This window comes from Dermacentor silvarum, chromosome 2, assembly GCF_013339745.2.
Source record: "Dermacentor silvarum isolate Dsil-2018 chromosome 2, BIME_Dsil_1.4, whole genome shotgun sequence".
Lineage (NCBI taxonomy): Eukaryota > Metazoa > Arthropoda > Arachnida > Ixodida > Ixodidae > Dermacentor > Dermacentor silvarum.
Window position 1 is genome coordinate 200,412,748 of NC_051155.1, and position 16,964 is coordinate 200,429,711.

The following is a 16,964-nucleotide window of genomic DNA, read 5'->3' on the forward strand; positions in this document are numbered from 1 at the left end:
GAGTACGGCGCAGCGGATCATTTCACTCGCCCCCCCAAAAAAGAGCATTGTTTGCCTCGCAGTGATCACTCACTAGCGGCGTGCGCACGCACGCGCGTATGTGTCGTGTCTGCTGTCCGTCTGTGGTGCTGTCCTAGTCTCGTGTGAGGCATGCGCCACGAATGGCTTCTGGTCGCAGCTGCTCTCGCCAGCCTTCCTCAGCTATTGGTTCCTACCGCGGCAGTAGCTTTATGGCAGTAATAGCCAATGATAGAAGACATGATTAGCCATGACTTAAGGTAAGGACCTTGTTTCAAATTGATTCGTGTAAAGTATGTAGGGTGAACACCGCTGTCAGCGAACGCCAGGCACCTTGACAAGCATTATAAATGACTTGATGCTAACATCAGGCTGACATAATGACAATCATTATAAATGGTTTGACAGCCTGTATTTCCAGCTGAACAAAAGTTTTATTTTAGAAATTACGGAAATCACATTTAATTTTGCAAGAAAAAAAGGTATGCATGTAACACTGGAGTCCTCATATTTACATGTCAGTAACTCACTATATTTATCCAAGACGAACCCTACAAAATAAAGGGTAAAAAACCAATAAAATTCGCTGTACACATATTTTTATGGGAAATTTCTACGAGGACATGCCGTTACACAAAATTAGGTAGCAATACTTTTACGTAGCAACGCGAACAGGCGTGGGGTAAAAACTGGTGCGTTTGATTGATCTGTAGATCTCCTGATGTTTGACAGTATGTAAGATGCCTTACAGTAGCCTGATTACGAAAACAGCATTCCATGCGCTGAATTGGCAATCTCAGGAAGCGTTTAAACCATGGAGATACTTTTAAAAATGTTCTTAGTGTCAAGCTCCCACCGAAAGGTTACAGGTGGTGCACATGCATACAGTAAAGAATGAGGGAGGTTGGCGAGAACTTGCGGCGACGCATATGTCTTGTGTCTATGTTGTCCGTTGTCCTTGCTATACGTGGACGCTGTACAAGAAACAAGGGACACTTGGACGAATCAACACTTCTGCGCAAACAACGACGCGATGCGCAGACTTTACACTTGTGTAAAGAATATTCGCGAGATTGTTATTTTCGTCATTTCGTTCGAACAAGAAGCCATGAAACTTTGAAAAAAAAAAGTAATAACGCCAATGGAAGCACCTTCTGTTATGCATTACTTAAATCTGAGAAGAACTTTATCCCACTAAAGACGTAGTACGTCCCCGTAAACTCTTGAAGAGTGTAACAGTAACACAAAATAACACGTTGATCTGGCATCTGGATACAGCGGATACCAACCCAGTCTCGTTCGCAATACGAAGAAATCCTGAGGTCATACGAAGCGAAACGCTAGCCTGCGTCGAACGTTTCGCGGACGTCGCCTACAAGCGTGACGATCTCGCATTGCCCTCCGGCCCGCGGGAGTAGCATCCCCGTGCGATCCCCCCAATCCGCCCGTCCGTCCTCCCCCCGTCCCCCCCATTCCAAATGTCCCCCAGGTAAGTGACACCCCCCTCCGCACCAAAGCCACCAGCGCAGAGCAGCGGGCGCGCACTGTCGCGCGTCTCATCTGTGCCGCATGACGGCGACCAACAGCTGCCGCGGACTGTTCCTTTCGCCAGGTGTCAGTGGTCAATCTTATCGCGTCAGCGCTGGGGGCGGGCCGCATCCAAGCCTTCAAGACGATGCGGACGCTCAGAGCCCTGCGACCACTCCGGGCTCTGTCCCGGTTCCAGGGCATGCGGGTGAGTAGAACGCACCGTGTGAGCTTGACGTGCTCGGTGGTCGTTGTCGTCACCATGTCTGGTTTTGTGCGTGTCTGTGTGTGGGCCCGTGCGCACCTGCATTACATAGGCGTTGTCGTCGCCGCGATCGTGCTGGCCACAATGTTGAAGCACTGCGCCAAGAGCTTCGTTTCGTCGCTTCGACAAACGGACAGTATAGAAGGCGGCATCTGTTAAGAAAGGCTGAGAGAGACTATATTACTCACTAGTTATAAAGTTGGGCGAGATATTTTGAGAACGAGAGCAAATTACTGATTATCGCTGAACTGAAAGGAAAGAGGACGTCACTGGTTTGGTGCTACACTTGATCAAATGCGGCAGCTCCTGCATTTCTCTGAACTTTTCTACCGTTGCGACAAAGAGTAACCTTACAAAGTGTGGCACCTTGTATAATATTGCACATGAGTTGATGGTCGTACTTAGTGCAAAAAGCGCGTACTTACGATAAAGTTACGAGGCTCGCACTGTTGCTGGTTCTTCATTACTTTTACGGTTAGTTTGTCATTCGAATACGATGTGCCAGTTAAATCACACTGTATATTGATGTTGATGATAACGCATCAAGAATGAAGTTAAGAAACCAGGTCGCAAGCACGAAAGATTCTTTATAGGTTACAGTTATTAAACAACATCAAAAAGGTACCTTTACCGTGATCAAAGTTCTGAGTAAGGCGACCAGTACCAGAAAGTCGCGCGACGGCTTGCATCTAACTGGTCATACAGCCACAAGGTTATTCACAAAACGAGTCCATGGCTGCTGTTAAGACGAAAGTTCTTTATTGCACTAAGTTGTTTTTTCCAAGCAATAAGCAAACATCTACGGCTCTTTGGGTGACACTCAGCAGCCCTAATATCCTAGTTAAAATATTGCCATCAATAACTGATGACAAGCAAGCCCTGCCACGTACAGTGGCTAACATAGTGTCCAAATAAATCGCACAAAAGTAGTGTCACACTGTAATTAATTAATATGATCACATATTCACCGTATCACTGTCATGATCAAGAAGTGTTTATGCGACTTAAACGATGCTCTTAACGCAATGTTTCATCATTAGAATCGGATGGTGTTGAAAGGGTAGTGGCTGCGCATAAGAGTAGTGGCGTTAAGTGCAGCAGCCGCTTAGTAAATTCTTGTGCACTGTTTTCAACGCCTACCTTCCTACTGTACTGCTAATTCAAATCACTAAACAAGTTCTGTTGCTTTTTGATTTCATCTATTATTTTTAGTTCGCGTAACTAAGCGGCAGCATGGGTGGCTCAGCCATCCTAACAGCAGCGAGCAAGCAATATTCGGCGTTATACTAAAGTAATGTACAGCAGAAATCAGTTTACAAACCGGAAAGTACGAATAGATTTTGTCAAATTGTATTCAACATGAAATTAATTCATCAGTAAGCGAGATGTAGTCGATTCTAGGACAAAAGCACGTATAATAAAGGCACAAAACGTCTAGTGTCACAAATACATGACGTCTCGATTTTCAGCCGTAATTTTCTTTCCTTAATGTAATCATGCATATCTTGTTTCAACTCCTACGATAAAATACACTAAAGTATCAAACTTTGCAGTGTTACAAAGTGCCTGTTGATATATATATCGGTTTATTACTTGCGCTTCCTTGAAAGTGAAGGAAGCAACGGTAACGTCACAATAGTTTAACGCGTATGCTTTATCGCGATTTACATTCAGATAAGAGAGAAAAAAAAAGCTTTGCAAGTTGCTTCAATGCGCTTATTGTGATTGGCACATGCGTTTATGCTGCTCGGTGGTTTCCTTTTCCACGTGCTTTTCAGCTTATGGCTGTTTTTCTCTACGAGCTATGTGTTGTGGCTAGAGACCACAGCGCCTCTTTTTGTGAGCTGCCAAAACGCTTTGCTAAGCGTGGCTGCAACAATGAAAGCTCGTTAAATATGTGCTAAACCAACGCGTTCCTGTACGTTTTGTATCTCCCTCTATCTCTTCTAACCGTTTCCGTTCGACTCGCGCTGCTTTTGTACTAAATGTTCACACACCACCAAACACCACTTCCTTGATGCCCAGTGCGACGTAGAGTGCACGTTAGCGAACACGTACCCAAATCATACAGTAGGTTGTGTCTGTTACTGACGCACATTTAGTGCTCGTCTGCAATGCATCCGCACTTAGTACTCTGCCACTGACACTTAGCCGTTGCAAAAAGCAAATGTATTCTATGGTAGGCCCAAAGCTGCTGAGAATGCATCGATTAGTGTGTGCGCGTTGACTGCCTTATTACTATGTTAAATACAACGTATGGCTGCGAACATTGGCTCAAGCGAGCGCTGCTTCACATGTACATATGCCTGCGGAGCATGGTCAGAAACACTCACAACGAATGCGTTTGCTACTTGTAAAATATACATAGCCATCGTAGTGTTCGCGTTGGTAGAACACACTGAACACGTGGCCCCGAAGTCAGCTCTTCAGAGACAGATTTGCACTCCACATTTAAACCACACCCATGTCTACATCCTGAGACGTTGACACGTCAGAGGTCATCGCTGACGTCAACTGCCTGTCGAGTTGACTTGCGGGGACTCGTGAGGTTCAAACAGGACACAATACATGAAATGTTCGTGCCTGAAGACACTAGAATGGAATGCCTGTTTTTACTATGTGACCCTGCATGCACGCCTGAGCCTGCATGCGCCGACATTCCACACGCAAACGCCAACAATCCTGATAGCTGTTATTACACACCAGGTAAGTATTTGTCATTCGCAATTTTATCTTACCGGTGAAACACTGTGGTGTTCCATTCGTTCCAACCGTGCCCCTACTCCTAAGGTGAGCGACTCAACGATGTTTGTTCGTCGAGTATCGATGTCGCATGTTTGTTTTCGTGTTTCACGTCTCACAACACCGTTGTCAAACGAGTTGGCAACCTGGTGAACGGAGTAGCTCGCAATAATAGGTAAAACTGAGAAGGAGTCGATAAGCCATAAGTTAGAAAATTATAAAGTTTGTATGTGCCGTGCTTGACTTGCTCCGTTCACGCCCAGTGTTGGCTATTCGTGAAAAAAAAACATTCCAATGTACTACATCACTCACAACATCATCTTTTCCTCCTCATAAACAGCTCTTGCATCTCGTTTTCATTTACTGTCTCTAATTTTTTTTTTTTTTTGTTCTTCTGTATTTTTGTGAAATGTGCTCATGAGCTCGTTTGGACATGTTGCTTTGTACAAATAGTAGAGTAGAATTTTTCGCACAGTGCTGCATATTATTTATTTCTTCAAGAAATTCCTGCTGCATGAATACTTTCGATTAAACTTAATTATCTGTTTTGTTTGTTGCGATTCTTTTATTGCTTCGAAGGTTAATCCTCACATATGTTTATCTATAGTTAAAAAAAACTTTGCTCGTTTGTATAGTATTGTCTTGGTTAATTTTGCCTCTCTTCTATTTCTGCCGTGTGCATATGGACGCATGTTTATTTGAAGCACACAGTCAACTCTTTAACACGAAATGCGTTGAGCGTCATGATACATAAGTAATTTTGACACGTTATGCTGCGAGCTTGTTACAGTGAATCTCGATCGTATCCAGCATCAGGTCTTCGCGCTGATTTGTCTTATCAATAAGCATTCTAGTAGAACTGTGTTCACTGAATACATTTATGTACTAACACAGCTCCTAAACTTATTATTAGTTTTCTGCCAGTGCATGCATTCTTTGTGGTACATAGTTGTTGCTTAGTCACTACTCACGCATTTCTCAACGTGAATTTTTGTTCTTCGGAAATACAGTTTTCATAGATCCTAATAAATTATAGTAAATACTAGCGGGGCAGTCATTATTCTGCGGACAAAACAAATCAAGATGAAACCAGATGACAAGTGCTGTGAATTTTGGAAGACACGGAGTTTTTCTGAGCCATTATCTTTTTCAATATTTTGCATCTTGAGTTATGGCATATACCGCATGCCAGTCGAGATTAAATATTCTGCTGAGGCTCCGCTGCGCCAGTGACTGGGGGTAAAGCGAGCCACTTATTAGCACGTGTACCTTATCACATCCTTTCTTTCTCTGCATTTATCCCGTGCGGAACCCGCCGTGGTTGCTCAGTGGCTATGGTGTTGGGCTGCTGAGCACGAGGTTGCGGGATCGAATCCCGGCCACGGCGGCCGCATTTCTATGGGGGCGAAATGCGAAAACACCCATGTACTTAGATTTAGGTGCACGGTAAAGAACCCCAAGTGGTCCAAATTTTCGGAGTCTCCCGCTACGGCGTGCCTCATAATCAGATCGTAGTTTTGGCACGTGAAACCCCATAATTTAATCACGTGCGGAAGTGGCAGCGTACGTGGCACATTTATAAGCAGGAATAGCGGCTGTCTACACACCTGGAGGCGCATGCTCAGAAGCAGACACTCCTGAGCGGACGTCCTTTTGGTAGACGCAGGAGGCGTACCCAAAAATCTCAATGTGTTTAATTCTACTAAAAAAAGTCACATTTTGTTCATGTGTACCCTTTTGTGAACGAGTGAAAGCCCGACGAATCGAAAACCGCTTCTTAAATTTGTCATCAACCATAAGTAACAACCGCGTCCCACGCTATAGGCTGCCTCCGCAGAGGCATCGACCGTCGTTAGCGCTCGAGTGGCAGCACAGTCAAATAAGCAAATAAAGCACTGTCAGTTGAATACTTCTGCCAGAAAGCGATAACTTTCAAAGCAACCAGGCGTACTCACGAGCACTTCTTACTCGCGAAATTCGCCTGAGGGCGTTGTTCGTGGTCAAAATTTATGTGCATAGGAAGAATATCCAGGTCTACGGACACAACTTGTATTGTAAAAGAGAATGAAAATGCAACTCATGAGGAGCTTGTGAAAGCAGTGATTCAAAACCACAAAGAATGCATAGCTTACAAGCACGTATAAGTTAGTGCCAGCTAACCCAATGAAGTATTCGTGATAAGTAGTATGGATTCCCCTCTTCACTAGGTGAAACAAAAGCTGCATTCCTGCGTTCGCCATGTTTGCAGAACTTTCTTTTTACATATAATAAATTCTAGAGATAAGTAATTCACACACTCTTTCTTTCCTTTCTTATGCTTACATGTTGTCAGCCACGCTTGTAACTAGCACTTCTCAGCCGCTTCCTTTCAGCGTCGTTCAAAATGGGAAAAGGGCTCTGCCCGACCACAATATGATCTGTTGGTGGCGCACTATATCTGATTACACTAAATGCCTACTGCTTGGGACTGCAACTTTCCTTTTTTCATGCGCCAAGTATATTCAGCAAAATCACTAGGATCCCATGCGTTTCTAGCACTTTCATCAACTTAGCCAGTTCAGTAGAGCTGCGGCAAAAGGTCACGTACGAAAAGAGAGACCACCTCGCTCTTTCGCATTAAAATTTCAATAATCTATGCCACATTCCAACTCTTTTCACTCCAATAAGACAGTTAAAATTATGATAGCTCGGAAACGTCAAGTAACAACGAAGGTGTTAATCTTACTTGCGAGCACTTACCATGTCATCATGGTCGGAGTCTCTGCGTCCGTCACTGTGCGAACAGCCGAAACAGGGAGAACCGCTTTTGCCCTGTGTATGTCCGAGGCCGTCTGAAACGAGCGAGTGGAAGCAATGCGCGCCTATTTCAAACAGGAATGCAAGAAGTGTACGAATTAGCTCAAAAGTGCGACAGTATTCCTATCACTGCAATAGGAGAAATCCTTGACCAAATGTGCTCAACCACTCGAATGATTTAGTTCAATTTAAGCACCACAACTACCATCGAATGGGTCGCCCTAGCCCCATCTTAAAAAACAATAACCTAGAAGGCGCAGCAAGATCAATGTATTGACGCATTTCCACCAATATGCGTATTGTTTCACATATAAAGCAAGTTACCACTGCTAAATCCAGCTAGGCGGCTTCGGATTGTACCTTGTATGGAAATTCATACGCAGGGTATAAATTTGTATTAAACGTAGGACGCTCACTAAAGTAATAAGTCGAGAACACGTCTTCAACAATTTCTGCTCCAGGAAGTCATAGTCGCCTAGCGGTCTCGCTGCACTGCGTGCACCACACTGGCAACCGAAAACAAAGCCTCACTGTATGCCCGGTGCTCTTCGCACGCCAATATTTTTTTGCCGTAGCCATCATTTTGCAACAATGCAACAATAAGCAACAATACCTCACTTTCGTCACCACTGACAAACCACGCCACTGGTCGCACATTCTCTTTGGTTACAAAACGGCACAAGGCGTAACGGATCGCATGACGTGGTAGTGCTCGCAACTCGCGACATATTAGTCACTGAAAAAGAAAGCAATGAATAGGCGAAGGAAGGTTGCGAACACGTCCGTCTTCTGTCGCTTTTATCACTTCACCGTGATGGATGCCTGTCTGACGCTGGTGTGCTTCTTGCCCCCCCCCCCCCCCCCCCCTTCGCCTCTGCCGTGGTTGTAGGTTGTCGTCAACGCCCTGGTGCAAGCCATCCCAGCCATCTTCAACGTGCTGCTAGTGTGCCTCATCTTTTGGCTCATCTTCTCCATCATGGGCGTCCAGATGCTGGCGGGAAAGTTCTACCGCTGCGTCGACGCCAATGGCACGCGGCTAAATAGCTCCTACGTACCAAACCGCAAGACATGTGAAGCCAACAACTACACTTGGGACAACCCCATGATCAACTTCGACAACGTCCTCAACGCATACTTGGCCCTCTTCCAAGTGGTCAGTTGTGTTCCCGCTCATTATGTTAGACCTAAGGAGGTTTAAGAAAAACCTCCTTGGGCTAGGCCCTCGCACGCCTACTTAACAGAGAACAGTGACTGAGCTAGTGCGTCCGCTATGTTGTCGATGTCATGCATCCGGCGGAACAGAAGTGTGAAACACAGGATGCGTTGGCCACTACAAATGACATCAGTTTGTCTCCAAACAGGGGCGCTATAACGTAAAATGATTCCGAACTGTTTTGATTCCTATTTCTGCAATCAGCCTCCACGATTAGTCAAAACATTTTCGGGCCACTCCCAACTTCGCCTGTCTGTCACGCGACGTCACGAAAACCGCGATAGCTCCACATCTGATATAACGTGTACACACTGATTATGCATGGTTAAACCACACAAAAGAAAAATAATCATTCCTGATTCAACGCCTTTTCACCATTAGCCATCTGCTATTGGTCCAATGTTTTCTGGCTACGCCCACTTCGCCTGTCTGTCACGCGACCTCACAAAACCGTGAAAACTCACCACGTCAAAGTGACGTGTACGCGAAAAAAGTGCATTAATATGCCGAACAAAACTTAAAATTTTTCTGAATAGCCACAGACTGCCCCGTTCCGAAAGGAATAAAAGATGGCTGCCCACCGATCGCTCAGACCCTCGCTACTCGCACCTGGAGGTGAGCATGTATTTATTTGCGCATGATAAACCAAATGGCAGTAAAACGTTATCGAGCCCTTTCGGCAGGCATACAACATCGCTCTGCCAACTCTTCCTTGCTGAGAATTCGTTTTAGCGGCATTCTTATCCTTCCGTTGCCCGCCGCCGCGATTTTCGACCAGCCACCGCAAGCTAAGTAAGGTGAAGCGGACCAATCGGAGAAGCCGGCACCACCCTCTTCATGCGGTTATCTATTTTCACTGTGCTGGCTCGGCCCCATCGAAACCCTCTCCACTAAAGCGTGCTCCTCGCCTCTTGTCAGCCAATTAGATAAGAAAACCCGCTGAGTGTAGACAATGTTATTGTTTTAGAAAGCGAACAAAGGTGACCTCCTATAAACGAGGAGAGTGTTTGATTGGGTTGTTCAGACAACGCTGCGGGTCACCGCCTGATGCTTGCGTCGGTGGTTAAGTAAATTTGGCGTCAGGAGTTTGGAATCAAAACAGTTTGGAATAATTTTACGTTATAGCGCCCCAGCTGTCTATTCGTGATATTCTTGTTTCAGTGATTCAAGTGTTATCTGTTAGCTACCTTTGTTTTATACGTTCTACTGGGCCTGGGTGCAGTTTTTGATGGCATATGCGTCGCGACGGCTTCCCATTTGCCGTTAACAATAGGGTTCTTGAGCACCATGCATGTTCTTTTCAATGGGTATTCCCAAACGACAGGGATTCTGATCATTTTAACATTGTTGAAAGATTACCAAAGTCTATAATTAGAAAATCCAGCATAAAAGGCACATGCCATGTAAGGCTTCTTCATTGGAGAGCTTCTATACAAAAATGTCCTTTGACACTCAGCGACTTTGAGGAATGAAGCAAACCGGATATATACGAAGAGCGACTCCTAGTGTCACGTCAGTTGAAGGCACATGTCTCTGATGTCTATTTTCAGCCGCGCCGTCATAGAGTTTCAGTGGTACGTAAAAGTGGCTGTCAATCCCAGAAAAGTTTCTATAATAAAGCCAGACTTCTACATAGTGAGAGGATTTTCTATTATTTATGTCGGGGAAGTGGTCCAAGTAGATCAAGAAGCGGTCGTACTGCAGCCAGTTTTTAAAAGGCGTTCCGCAGCCACTTCACACTTTCTTCGGGCAGCTTGTGGTCAATTTTTCAAATTTATGGACATTATTTATTTCCATCTTTCAGGACATATTCTAATAAAACGTTAGCGTGCATTTTGTTTGCATTTTGAACCGTTGAAATAACAGTGGCCGTTGTTTTGATCAGTTTGTACTACGCTGCTAGACAAGCTGTGGTACCAGCGTAACTTAGCGAGAAAGTAGCTAAATTTAACAGGCTTTTAGTCACATTAACAATACTTTGGCTTTTTGGCGTCTTTTATAGACGCCAATAGACAGTAAAATGCCCTGGTAAAACTCCTCAAGAGACTTGCACTTAAGTTTAAGGCCTTGCTATTTTATCTCAAATAGGAAGGCCTTAAACGCGCCTCCATTTGTCACTATGTACTTCTAAAGGCATAAAGAAGAGCCTATTGGCGATTTATCTGAGAAAACCACAGCTGCTTTTCTTTGCAAAGCAAAATCTCGAAAGCTACTACGGTTTCAAGAAATCAGGCGTTGTTCTGCCTTTTCACATTACGACCGTTGACTCGCCAACGCAGAGGTAACTTAGGCTATAGCTTTAAAAAAATAATAAAGAAAACGTGTAAGAACAATGAAAACATAAAAGAACAAAATTCTGAGAAAATCACAATCACACTCAGCGACCTTTCGCTGAAGATGAAGTGTTTTGGCCTGCGACCTGGCAACTTCGGTCAAAAAGTATTTCCAACACTGGTGGTACTGTCGCTGAAAGATAATATACATGCGCTATAATTTAGCAAAATAAATCTTCCTTTCCCTCGATGTCAGTGACTTCATATGCGCATGCGTAATAGCTGTTGTGATGCATACACATTTTTATGCACAAAAAGAAAATGCTTACCATGGGCAATTATAATTTTTACACAACTGCTTTGCAGAAATGACAATCATTACCTAACAAAGTAAGGTATCTACCAGATTAAGTCGTTACGAATTGCGGGTCAACGCTTACACATAAGAACTCGTCATATGGATTCAGAATCTTTATTTTGGATGTGCCTTGCCTTACTTACAAATATGAACTTTTTTTTTATTTAGGCAACGTTCAAAGGCTGGACGGATATTATGGACAATGCGATCGACTCCAGGGGCGGAGTGAGTTATCCATTTTAATTCCGTGATTTAGATGTTTCTCACATTTGTTATAACGGGCTACTAGCCTCTGAGCCATAACTGTAGCTGACGACAAAACTAACATGTTTCATGTGAAGGAGTCAATTAATGTCACCCTAAAGGATAAATTAAAAGATAGCTGCCACCCGCTCAAGTCCCTCTGCGACTTGAGCGGTTGCTAGCAGGATTCTCCTAGTCCATCACCCCCCATTTTTGTTGCATATTTCTACGATACGTGTTTACAATGGGGTTCATAAGTGATGAAAACTATCATAGGCACTAGATTGTTGCCGACCGTTCTCTCCCCGAGTTCCTATCCGCAGCGTACTACGACAGCTTGCATGTGCTGTGATACGCTCCATTTGTTGTCATTGAACATGTAATATCGTTATCGTTTCCATGATCATTTTCATGTACTTCGAAGTTCATTACTGTTGGCTTTGTTAATCCTTGAAGCTGAACTGGTACAACCTGAATGAAGCGCACGAAAATCTGATTATGTCGAAACTGACTGTGCGCATACCGTTCTTGCTTTACACAGAAAGAGGACCAACCAGAATACGAGGCTAACATCTACATGTACCTATATTTCGTATTCTTCATTATCTTCGGCTCCTTCTTCACCTTGAATCTATTCATCGGTGTAATTATCGACAATTTCAATGAACAGAAAAAGAAGGTGGGTACTAAAGAAATACTCTCGGCTTACCATTTTTGTCTCTGTATACTCACTTTCGCATTTTTCTTTCTACGCTAGTTGCCCTCGACTATGTCATAATTTATATGTTGCATACATTTGAATGTTTCATATAAGCTACCTTCTGATAGCTTTCTCTATTTGGCAAAAATAGCAATGTATCTAGAATTTATCAGGTTAAACACTCAGATCTTGCCTCATAAAACGTGTTCCTACTGTCTTTCTTTTCTTTGTCAATTTATTGATTTTAGCCACGACTGGGAGGTAACGTTTTCGAAGAGGCTTGCAAAGCCATACTGCGACGTACTTTTTTAATGTAATTATGCATAAAGCCTCTGATTTCGCTGTGATACATGTCATGCATGAACGCTATGTGTCCATTAGCTTTCTAACGATGCAATAAAATAATCCCTACGCGTGGAACTCTAACTTTGTTTTTGATCTATATTTTAGGCTGGAGGATCGTTGGAAATGTTCATGACAGAAGACCAAAAGAAATACTATAACGCCATGAAGAAAATGGGATCCAAAAAGCCAGCCAAGGCAATTCCAAGGCCTAGGGTAAGCGTAGGCTGCCTCTTGCTGAATTATGTTGCATTTTATCTCATAATAAATAGAAAGGGCTAGTCATTAGTCTTACGGACAAAGTCAACTGCTTACTTTGCTGACATCCCGTCTCCGTGTCAGAGCACCGAGACCATGCCTAGTCGAATTATTTTCTCGTTTACACGGATGGCTGTCTAGACAATCAATTTTGTTTGCAAAATTATTGCTGTACCATTCTAGCATTCTTTTCGCTAACTTGAGCAGACCGAATGAACGTATAGTGGTTTAAGGTACAGTGCTTGGGCTGAAGACGTTGCCGACACAAAAACCGTTATTGGCAGACGCTTGTACTTGTTAGCTGTACATGTATGTGATATTGGTGCAACTTGATATGGAGCAACACGTAAACAGCGATTGGATTAATATTACGCTAAATAATTTGTACAGCTTTGTTAGAAATATGCCAAAATGTTGGTACTTATATGTACGCACATGACAATAGCCGCTTGTTCGCATTTTTCTTATTTATCAAAAATTAGCTGGCGTCATCCTCAAATCATATCATGTTATTGTTTGTAAGTGTCGCCAAAAAATAATAGTAACTTGCATTCTATGTGGAGCCGCTTTTTTCTATCTTCAGCGGCATCCATTGAATGGGATGCCAATGACTGAAACACGTTAGATGAATTGATTCACTTGGTCGCTATGCCCGCTCGGCGTTCAACCTTTGTTGCCCTAATTTTGAAGGGTTTTGTTAAGATATCATCAACCATTTTCTTACTTCCTCCGCCGCACACAATTTTTGTCGATTGATTCGTTTGGCGCCCACTACTCATTTCTTTGAGGGCCAGAAAATTAGTTTGCTACAAGTTCGTGATACCATCTTCTTCATCACGTGTGGTACGACGGCTGTAGTTATCAAGGGCATTCAACCTGCAAAGCCGACCGAGTTCTTGGAACACGCTATATTTAAATGAACTGGAAAGAATCAAACTGTAAAAGAAACTTGCACATCCACCTGACAGCAAACATACCGCGAAACACCTAGATAAGCAAGACTTCGCTTCAAAAATGATTAAACAGTGCATGCTCGACTCAGTACCATGCCAAATTCAGCTTTGTTACCTGCAGTTCTGTGGTGCCGTTGACCTGGCACTTTTACAGCGAAGCTGTACATGGCTAGGTTCTGACCAAAAGTGCGTGAGTCGACAGGGTGTGTAGAAAAAAAAAACTAGCGTAGCTTGCACTGGAGGCGCAATGCTAAAGAGACAGCCGAGCTGATTGGCACCTAGCTAGTCCTGGCTTTTGGGCTAGGCTAAGCACAACCAAGTCATCCCCGGCATTTTCCGGAATTTATTGACTATTGATCGATTATCGAATAGCTATTGATTGGCTATCGATTGGCTATCGCAAGGTATTGACCATATACTTGGGCTAGGCTAAGCACTACCAAGTCATCCCCAGCATTTTCCAGAATTTATTGATTATTGATCGATTATCGAATAGCTATTTATTGGCTATTGATTGGCTATCGCAAGGTATTGGCCATATACTTGGGCTAGGCTAAGCACTACCAAGTCATCCCCAGCATTTTCCAGAATTTATTGATTATTGATCGATTATCGAATAGCTATTTATTGGCTATCTATTACTGACTAAGCTTAAGTAGTCCCAGCCATGCTTAGCTAGACGTAGCCAAGCTCAGCTTCACTAGTTCACAGGTGTATGGGCCATTGCGCTTAATAAAATTTGGCATGCTTATGCTTTAACATGTCTTGAATTCAAAGAAACAACTTTCAGAGCTTTCCACAAATATATTCAGTAAGATAATTTCCAAAGTTTCTTCGTTGAGGATGACAAAACTGCAACTCGGCGCTGGAATTTTTTTCTGTACTAAAACACAAAAGCTACACTATATCTTTTTTGCTTTATTGAATTCTACTGTTCAAAGGGAGTAATATGAGCTATTTTAGTGCTTTCTTGTGCTCACTGTTATCGCCTAAGCTTGCATAAAAATGCATCGTTTTTAAAAATGCATGGTGTACAAAACATTAACCAAATGAGCTATCAAAAAACTAAAAGCAGATTTCAAAAGAGCAGCTCAAACTCTGTAAATGGTGAAAGTTTCATTGAGCTGTCACAAATATTTAAGGAAAAGCTTTCCCGAGTAGCATCTCCCCTTAAGGTGGGTTAAGATCGATTAAGGTTGATTATAGTGTCTTTTTCTTGATGCTTTAAGTGCACATATGCAGTCATATATATATATATATATATATATATATATATATAATTTGGTCATTTTAAAAGAACACATAACTTCGCTAGTCGTCCTTCACAGAGGGGAAGGGCACCAAGTTTTTTTGCTAAACTTAACCCTTGCATGCGATGTCTCATTAAAGTGCGGTTGGTTTTATGATCCACATGCACAAATTTAACTAAGCCCTGTAAACACCGCAAAACCTAAAATATTCAGTCAAATTTTCGACTCCCCACTACGCATAAAACGAAATTCATCCAGTTGTAAACAATTATAATATACAAGAGAGAGAGAAAAAAAAACATTTATTTAGACCATTCAGATCGTTGATCTTGAGGACGAGTGGGTGGTGTCCTCATTCCAGGACTCCACTGGCCATGGCTGCTCGACGTACTTGCTGGACGAGAGCTTGTTGTCCCGCCAGGGTATCGCCGGTCAGCTGTACCTCCCACCGCTCAAATGACGTGTTAGGCGTCTTTAAATGTTGAAGTTTGCCCCCGCACCCCCACGAGATGTGAAAGAGTGTAGGGCGTGTGTCGCCGCACCAGGGGCAGATGCCGCGATATGTTTGTGGGTATATTTTGCTGTATCTGTGTAGGTTTGGGAATGTGTTTGTTTGGATAAGTCTGAGGGCTATTGCCTCTTCAGTGCTGAGATTTTTGTGAGGGGGAGGATAAATCCTGCGGTTGAGTCGCTGGATTTCGAGTCGGTCGCAGTAATTTGATGGCAGGGGCACAAAGGTAAAGGGAGGGTATTGATAAGACGATTGGTTTTGCCCCGCTCGGTTAATTAGCGCTCGAGCTAAGGCGTTCGCCCTTTCGTTCCCCTCTAGTCCCGCGTGACCCAGCGTCCAAGTGATTTGATGGGTTTCTTGTAGCCTCGGGCCTAGAATTTGAGCCGCCAGCACCGGTGTTCGTCCGTTGGTAAAGTTTCGGCAGGCCTGTTGCGAGAAAAACGAGGAAATATTGGATACAAGTCAGTTTTTCTGCGCACATCGTTTTGCTAACTTTCTTCTGTTATCTAATACGCCTGCAAACGCAGAACGTGGTCTTTTCACATCCGAGAAAGCCAGTCTGAATTAGAGGCGCTTTTTAATATACAATTACTGCAGGGTCTATTGTATTGTACTGCATGGTAATATCATTCAAGTGACTTCGCATACTCACTCAAAGCATTCTTTTCTTCTTTTTGCAGTTCAAAATCCAAGCAATGATTTTCGACCTGACCACAAACAAAATGTTCGACATGGCGATCATGATCTTCATTGCCCTTAACATGACGGTCATGGCGCTTGACCATTACAAGCAATCCAGGTTGTACGAGTCCATCCTAGAGCGGCTCAACATCTTCTTCATCGCTGTCTTCACAGCTGAATGCCTGCTCAAAATCTTCGCCCTGCGCTGGCACTACTTTCGAGAACCATGGAACATGTTCGACTTCGTAGTCGTCATCCTCTCTATTCTAGGTAAAGGGCCACTGGCATTATAGCTTATATTAAACAACCTGTTGTGGGTAAATATTAGAATGAGCAATGAAATCATGATTACAATTTACATAAACGAGTTGGTGTTGCACGCGCTTCATCTTCGGTGCACGTCTTGACCAAAATGTTTTGAAAATGCCCCTTGGCGGATTACACCTACGTTTTCAGACCGGTGCAAGAATTCGCCTGAGTGGAAATATATCATGTACCTAGCGTATCTAAACCAGGAAATGGGTTATCCAATGTTTAAGCATAACATTATTTTTCTCTTTATGCGTAAGACAAACCGTTCTATAGCTAGGCATGATTCACAAAGCCGTCATCCGACCCGTCACTGACATGGCACAGGCATCCGTTAGGAGAGTGTGTCTCCTCGTCGGTTTTTCCTCAAAAAAGGGACGCTGGTGTCGCTGTCCGATACTTGATGTTGCCTGCGTCGATTATTTTGAAGAGAAACCGGCGAGGAGACGACGTCGCCTGACGGACGCCTTTGCCATGCGGATGACGGCTGTGTGAAGTAGGCCGCTTACTCTGTGTGCGCCAGTC

At 43.6% G+C, this 16,964-nt stretch overlaps 1 protein-coding gene across 1 annotated transcript in view; it reads left to right on the plus strand.

Moving 5' to 3' along the window:
• The window catches only part of LOC119442434 (sodium channel protein para-like), a 216,054-nt gene that overhangs the window by 188,883 nt on the left and 10,207 nt on the right, over nucleotides 1-16,964 (plus strand). The window contains exons 24-29 of the mRNA XM_049662144.1: nucleotides 1,631-1,753; nucleotides 8,238-8,501; nucleotides 11,361-11,417; nucleotides 11,977-12,114; nucleotides 12,586-12,693; nucleotides 16,130-16,400. Coding sequence (XP_049518101.1) covers nucleotides 1,631-1,753; nucleotides 8,238-8,501; nucleotides 11,361-11,417; nucleotides 11,977-12,114; nucleotides 12,586-12,693; nucleotides 16,130-16,400 — 961 coding nt within the window. The remainder of the gene's footprint in view (nucleotides 1-1,630; nucleotides 1,754-8,237; nucleotides 8,502-11,360; nucleotides 11,418-11,976; nucleotides 12,115-12,585; nucleotides 12,694-16,129; nucleotides 16,401-16,964) is intronic.